Source organism: Opisthocomus hoazin, chromosome 2, assembly GCF_030867145.1.
Source record: "Opisthocomus hoazin isolate bOpiHoa1 chromosome 2, bOpiHoa1.hap1, whole genome shotgun sequence".
Lineage (NCBI taxonomy): Eukaryota > Metazoa > Chordata > Aves > Opisthocomiformes > Opisthocomidae > Opisthocomus > Opisthocomus hoazin.
Window position 1 is genome coordinate 86,282,790 of NC_134415.1, and position 8,030 is coordinate 86,290,819.

At 40.1% G+C, this 8,030-nt stretch overlaps 1 protein-coding gene across 2 annotated transcripts in view; it reads left to right on the forward strand.

The window, feature by feature from the left end:
• GPR63 (G protein-coupled receptor 63) overlaps positions 1-5,812 on the forward strand; it is a 30,911-nt gene extending 25,099 nt beyond the window's left edge. For both annotated transcript variants that reach the window (XM_075414342.1, XM_075414343.1), the window contains one exon: positions 488-5,812. In XM_075414342.1, coding sequence (XP_075270457.1) covers positions 632-1,891 — 1,260 coding nt within the window. In that variant the 5' untranslated portion in view covers positions 488-631 and the 3' untranslated portion in view covers positions 1,892-5,812. The remainder of the gene's footprint in view (positions 1-487) is intronic.
• The last annotated feature ends 2,218 nt before the right edge of the window (positions 5,813-8,030 follow it).

Here is an 8,030-nt window from a genome sequence, read left to right on the forward strand (position 1 = left end):
AGTCACCAAATGAAACAAATTGAGAAAAATTTTAATCCTGTTGGCAAGTTATTTAATAATTAATAACAGATTAGGATGTTTTACATATTTTTCCTGATGCATCTGCTGCTGCTGACTGACATGGAACCAAGAATTCTGTATTATGTAGGATAGCTCAGATAGGTAGGCTTTCTAGTGCTTACCAAACAGGCAGACAGGCAATGCTGATACTACTTTGGAAGTGTTATTAAAGTTTGCAGCAGTCGGCAGTTTATTTAAATCTCTAAAGCTGAGAGTATGCACAGTATTGGCAAGACTATAGGAGCAGGATCTATAAGAGAAGACCAAATATTATGAGACTGCTGTGACTGGTGCTTAAGTAAATTGTGTTGACCTAAAGTGTAAATAAGTATTAAGGATTCTTTTGTCATTAAGGAAAGTGGAGCCGCTGTTTGGTTCCCATTGGTTTCAGAGTCTTACTTTGTTTCTTAAATTCCTTCTTTTTCAGATGGAAATACTGACATGAATTTAAGAACTTTGATGCTTTCAGCTGTTGAATTTTGATTTGTTAAATGACCAGGAATAAGATACTGCCTGAACAAGATGAAATGCCTTGAAGACCTTCGGTTCTGCTTTCCTTTCTCCTGAAGCAATGGTGTTCTCAGCAATGTTGACGCTGGCCCACTCTGGGACCTCAAATGCTACTTTTATTGTTTATGAAAATGCCTATACGAATTTTACCACTCCCCAGTTCTTGCTTCGTAGTGGCACAACACAGCCATTGAGATATAGTTCAGGTGCCGTGCTCACCACTGAGAGAAGTACTTCTGTGCTAAACTCTACAGCTGTCCTGCCATCGCAAGAAGTTTTCAGGAGCTTGAGTTTGCCACTCCAGATCATTCTTTCTGCTGCTATGATATTTATCCTGTTGGTTTCTTTCCTTGGAAACTTTGTTGTCTGCCTCATGGTCTACCAGAAGGCAGCTATGCGATCTGCAATTAACATCCTCTTAGCAAGCCTGGCTTTTGCAGACATGCTGCTGGCAGTGCTGAACATGCCTTTTGCTCTGATAACAATCATTACCACTCAGTGGATTTTTGGGGATATATTCTGCAGAGTCTCTGCCATGTTCTTCTGGCTTTTCGTCATAGAGGGGGTAGCCATTCTTCTGATTATTAGTATTGACCGCTTTCTTATCATAGTTCAGAGGCAAGATAAACTGAACCCTTACCGTGCAAAGATTCTCATTGTGATTTCCTGGGCAGCATCCTTTGTTGTTGCTTTTCCATTATCAGTAGGGAATCCTAATCTGCAGATACCCTCGAGAGCACCGCAGTGTGTTTTTGGCTACTCTACAAGCCCGGGTTACCGAGCCTACGTGATAGTTATCTTGCTAATTTCTTTTTTTATTCCATTCCTGGTAATGCTGTATTCTTTTATGGGCATACTCAACACCGTGCGCCACAATGCAGTTCGTATCCACAGCCACCCTGATAGCATATGCCTCAGCCAGGCCAGCAAACTTGGTCTCATGAGCTTACAGAGACCTTTTCAGATGAATATTGATATGAGCTTTAAAACTCGTGCCTTCACAACCATCCTGATTTTGTTCCTTGTCTTCATAGTGTGTTGGGCACCGTTCACCACTTACAGCCTTATTGCCACATTCAACAGCCACTTCTACTACAAGCACAACTTTTTTGAGATAAGCACTTGGCTCCTTTGGCTCTGCTACCTCAAGTCTGCACTGAACCCACTGATTTACTACTGGAGGATTAAGAAGTTTCATGATGCGTGCTTGGACTTGATGCCCAAATACTTCAAGTTTTTGCCACAGCTACCTGGCCATACAAGGCGGCGCATTCGACCCAGTGCCATCTATGTGTGTGGGGAGCATCGGTCGGTAGTGTGAAGCTGCGGTTGTTTGACAATGATTGTTATTTTCTGGGATTATTTGTTTTTAGGCTCTAGGTTGAACTTGGTTTTGTTTAATATGGCTTCTTCAGTGTGGCCATATCTTATAACTTGATTAAATTTTCCAGTACTCTGTGCAATTTTGGGAGGACAGATAGAGGGAGAGAAAGTGATTGGATATAGTTGGGTTTACTACCAGAATACAATGTAAACAAAATAACAAATGTTACCTCTAGGATTCCATGGAAATCCATTCTTTTAAATGAAAACTACATTTGTAACATTTTGTCAGGTTTATGCTTACTAGGCCCGCAATTGCATCTGATTGTAGGGAATTTTTATGCTGCTAAGATACAGTATATTTAGTTGGTGTAATTTTTCTGAAAAATGTTGCTGCTGTCTGCCAATATATTAGAGCCAAAAAGTCTCATTAGATGACTTCTATTTAATTTTAACAATATTTCAGAAGTTTTCATGGTGACACTAGAAAACTGTTTTCTTTTTTTTTAGTATTTCATTAATATTTTTGTGCACTTTACAAAATTTACTATGGAATGTATTCATTGGAATATTTTATTCTTATTGAAGGGGTATTATTGTTATTATTTGTTATATTGGTGGATTTCAATGAAAGACCCATGTAAGCTCTAGGAGGGCGATTTATGTCGGTATAGCTACACGAACAGTCATAGATTTGCTGTTTTTCTAACAATTGATCAAAAGTAACATTAACTACTCAGTTATCAGGGGAGCTGGAAGGAGAAAATGGAAGAATGAAAAGAAAAAGCAATAAAAATACCATGTCCCGAGGTTTAGGCTAACATAAGATTTAGAAAAATCGAGTTGATGTGAAAATTGTCACAGGGGGATGGGGTGGCTGTACTTGTTACTTTGGGTTGTTACAAGCTATCCAGACCTAATTGTATGCCTGAAAACCGATCCGAAATTGTGATGTGGGGCCTAGGATTTACACTGTGTTGGTATAAAGCTGTTTCTGCTTGGAGCTCATGCTAGGCTAGGTGTGCTCACACTGCTGAAATCATGCTGTCGGGCACTTGCTGGCATAGAATTCAGAATGGTAGGGTAAAACAGCAAACAAATAGCACATGAACCATAGTTGAGCCTAGGGCTTAGCCTACATAGTAATGACTGGGGAAAAAGTCCTCAACTTTCTTGTTTTCCAGTTTGTTAGACCAAAACCGTAAACTAATAATAATGAATAACAGTTGGCCAGCAGAGTTTGCTACGGATGTAAGTTAACTCCCCCTTTTCCCTCCGATACTACTTTGCACTGATTTTTTTCGTTCCCCTTTTTCCTCTGTAGTGCCTGCTGCCTCAGGGGTTTACTCTGCTGTTCTCATCTATTAGGCATCGGCTCCTCTCCATAAAATGCCAAACCACCTTTCCAATTAATGTCAGGCTGTCTCGGTACCTGCCTGGAAAGCAGAAAGGCAAAGCTTTTCCTTGATGATAGCGATCCAAACTCAGATATTTTATTCTCTTAAATTGGCTAAATAAGTATTTAATGTGAGGTAAGTTAAATGAAGACTTGGGTATGGGCTTCAAAGTGAGATCCCCAGTTGCTCTGAGGCTGGGGGAGAACGCCTGCAGAATTTGTGCGTCCTTGCAGTGGGCTTTTTGGGGCTGTCTGTGACTGAGTACAGGAGGATTAATGTACAACAAACTTCTCTGCCAGGGCTAGAGTTTGGGCTTCTCTTGCTTCCATTTCTCTTTTCAGTACCCCAAAGCATGGGAACCTCTTCATTGTTCTTGTAACCGAGAAACAAATAATAGCAATTTTATCTATTTCTGCATAAATATTTAACTGAGTGTATGAAAGAATTGCCCTGTGTCCAGGGACTGCTTGCTCTCTGAGGCCGAGTAAACATTTACGCCCCAGATTTTATTAAAGTCTTCAGTTTAACAGTTATCTGTTCTTCTCATCAACAACTATCAGTAAAACTGTTGGCAATATTTAAACTTTAGGAGTATAAAAAGAACAATTTTTAATTTAGCAATTTCATTTTTTAAAAAAAAAAGCTGCTAGCTGAGGTTGTAAGTTACACGCAGAGGCACCCAGGCATTGGCGATGTTATTGATGGCCATGCTTTCCATTCCTTGTCAACTTCACTGGTGATGGTATGGATTTTTCTGATCAAAATGACAGGCAGTAAAGGAGTACCACTGTAAAACAGTGTTTTAGCATGTCTTTGCAGTATAGCTTTTATTTCTCAATTACATTTACATTGATAGTGGAAGTTTATGACCTGGTTAGTATGGATTTTCTGTTTCAGAGCTGTCGTGCCTGTTATCTCTGAAAGCAGCAAAATTGTGCTTAGCATTAATGTAATGGAGTGAGAGCGTACACTGTCTAAGATGGCAGGAACAGGTATTTTTGCTGTCTTCCAGAGCTATAATGTGAGAGGTTTGAATGAATGTCGTAAAACATAGTAATTCAAGAAGAAAAGATGATGAGTAATACAGGAAAGTTAGGGAAATTACTTTCTTGTAGGGGGAGGGGAAAACAGTTTGTGGGCATTTCATAGTCTTTGATAAGTACTGGCTGTGAAGTAGAAATTGCAAATATCAAAGTTAATTTGTCTTGATAATTTAGTGTTTGTTTACACTGACTGTAACAGGGTTTCCACTCAGAGCTGTGCCTGCTGATACTGGGAGAAAAGAAACACAAATTGTGCGGCCCAAATTCAAAGGTGACTTACATGGTGATGCAGTATTCACACTTACCAGGTTTTAGAGGTAATGAGAGCATACAGTGAACAAAACAGCATCCAAAAAAAGAAACAAGGTGACATAAAAGTGTCCCCAGGGTAATTATGTGTTTACAGAACCATTTGACCTATTGTGTCTAATATACTGTCTTTAGAGCAGTGCCTTGATAGTTACAGCTGAAGTCCTAGGACCAAGTTGAAGACTGCTAAACTGCTCAGTCTTGCTGTCTGTGATCCTGCCAAGTTCAGTGTAACCTTGCTAACATTTGTAATGCTAAAATGTGTGTTGGCAGGATTGGGGCTACTGAGGCATTTTAGTGGGCTTGACCAAGACCAAGGATTTTAAAAACTGAAATTGATTCTTCTTGATTCTCCTGGGGAATTATAATCTTATTCCTCTCCAGAAATGACACTTGTTGTTAAACTGTATTCCCTCATGTTACATTTTCAGAAATCTTTGGTATAGAGGATTGAAATGAATGTATTTTAAATTATGTTGCAGTTTAATTTGTTCTGTCAAAGCATGCTGCTTACACAAGTCTCGTTTGTACAAATCTATTGCTAAAATGATTCTTTTGTACTGAGTTGTGTATTTTTGACATTTCTTGTTACTTCTGTAAAAATATTTATGTGTATAGGGAAGAAAATTGTTTTGCCTCTTACTGCTTTGTGTTTGTTTTTTTCACTTGTATTGCATAATGTTTTCAGATTTTCTTTTATTTGGGCATATGCATAAACAACTGCCAGATTTCAGTGGTCTTTCTGCACCCATTTGGGCTTCTCTTGCTTTGAGAATTCAAATTTGAGAATTTTTTAAATTCTCAAATCATTCAACAAGGCCCTCCTTGAAAGAAATTTTGATTTATTTTTATGTGAAAAATAAAAATTCTGAGCACAAGTTTGTTGTGGTTGGAATGGTGAGGAATTTAAGTCCAGCTTTCCAGGAGCCACTACTTTGCCATTATGAACTGGTTTGATCTTTTTTTGAGGAGTAGTCATTTTCTGATGTGGAGAAACCTTGAGTTACTGTTTTAAAACAAGCTGTGAAGTAGGATGGCATTGTCTTTTCTGTACATACTACACCTGTGAAAATACCTGAGAAACAAGAAAAAAGAAAACAAAAATAAACATTCTCCAAAAGTGTGGCAAAAGTCTATAGACTTGCTCTTTGTGCATTCACAGGTTTCTTGGATTTAATGCCCTGTGTTTTAGTTTCAAACACTGTTTTATCTGCATATGTAGTAACAAAGATTGATTGCCTGATTTAGGTAGCTTTGTTTAAGCCAAAACGTTTCTTGTGTAAAGAATGTACAGAATGCTTTTTTCTGAGACACGGGGGTAGAGATGTGTCAATATATCTAAACCAAATGAAATCATAAGCCTAAAAAGAAAGTAACTTTCTTAAAAATGCTACCTGACCTGGGTGTACTACCTTTTAGCTAGGACAGAGTAATTAAGATCATCTTACTGTGCAATAAATAAAACAGGCAGTGGTACTGCATGACATGATTCATTTCAACTCAAGACAGTGACCTTTATGATTCAAGTGCTGGATGTCTGTACCTGATGGATTATTCTGCATATTAGTAGAGTGAAAAATGTTCAGCATCTTGACTGTTTTGGGGAAATTTTTCAGTTTGCTAATGACTTAGCAGAAATTCTGCTGGAGTAATTTCTCTAAAGGATAAAGAGTCAAGGCTTGTCCCTAAGGAATGCCTAAGAGGGGATGAGTATTTCCAGTTGGCTGGGAAGGGCCTTGCTCAGCTGCCCACATGTGTAATTCTGAGACTCCTTCCTTGTCCTTCCACAACAACTCCTCCTTCCTCCCTTCTCCTCTCTTGGTGCCCTGCACCTCCCTGAGGCAGTGCCTTCTGTGGTGGCGGGAGGAGGTGGAGGTGCCTGCGGAAGCTGGAGAGCCAGCAAGCACCTAGTGCCACTGCCTCCCATCTTGAGTACAGGTTGGAGCATCTGTGGTGGGCTGAGGGTGAGTTTTGCCACCTTTAGTTATAAGATTAGAGCTGCTGGAGAAAAGCGGTTACAGAGGCATGTATATTTGCCTCTAGTGCAGGGTTCTGGTTTCATCTCCAGCAGTGTTACAGGTTTTATTCCACTCCTGGTAACTGAGCTACAGCAGTCTGTAGCCAAATCATGGCTGAATAAGAATCCCTTAGCTGACTTGTTTCTCTGTGAGTGCCCTGGGCACAGGATCTGCTGGTGATTATCCAGCAGAACAGAAGTTCCTACAGCTTGCTCTCAAAAATTGACACTCATGAAGACAATCACAACTCTACTTGGGTATGCTGGGGAAGAGAGCTGTAAGTCAGTGACTGCACTTGTGTGGTGGAGGAAAATGAGGGTTGTAATGGGTGATGCTTACAAAACTGATGTTTGTTTTTAAAATGGAGTTATGGATACTTTATGCACAGAATATTGGGTTGTGTTGTTCTACTTTATTGTGTGACAGTAAATACAGCTTGATATCAATTCACTAACAGTACTGCAGAGAAGTGACATAGTATTCATAAATATCAAAGTAGAACTTGTTCCTGTTTTATTATCCTGTCTAGATAACCAGCTTTGCTGGTGTGTGGGTGCAGAACGTAGCAGTAATGAGACATACTACTTGTTTAATTGGTGCTCTGCCTTAAATAGATTACTGCAATTCAAACCTCTGTGGTTGAGCTGAAATAAAATTAAGCCTGTTCACCAACAAGTAGGAATTCGGCTAACACTGCCCTGTCTGTTGAAAGAGAAGGTCTAGTGAAGTAAATGACAGTAATTCCTGCAGGAGTCACTTAATCTGATCTCCAAAGGGGATGTAATCACTGCTGTGATAGATCTAACAGTGTCTCCTTTTGATTTACCAGGCCTAGGCTCTGTGTCAAAGACAGAGGGGAGATTTTGGTAGCTGAGGGTATTGCTTAAACACCTGGGGTGGCAAGAGGGAGCCACTGAAGCTTACAGGAAAATCTCAGTGCTTGAGTACAGCTTAAGTCCTGTTGTTCTTCGGGGCATCAGTGCTGTCTTTTCTGAAAAAGTCATTCCTTTCAAAGGAAGAGAGATGAAGTGGCATCTCTTCCATTATCTCTTGCTTCTTTATTGATACTTCAACAGTGAGAATAGTAATTCTGAATTTGGTTCCCTGGACTTGGGTTTCCTTCCCTTCCTCACTGGAGGAGATTTGGAGCCATTATAGTGAGTCAGGCTGTGTACTGCGGCATGTTCCAGAGGAGGTGGGAGACACCGTCAGGCCCTCCTGTGGACTCTTTCATGCTTAGTGCTCCTTGGGCCAGAGAAAGAGTGAGTGTACTCACGAGGAAGTGGGAGGCTGTGCACCAGCCACTGTTTGGTACAAGGTGGTGTAGAGTTTCACAGGTTTTCGGGAGAGCAGCAGTGGAAGCCAGATTC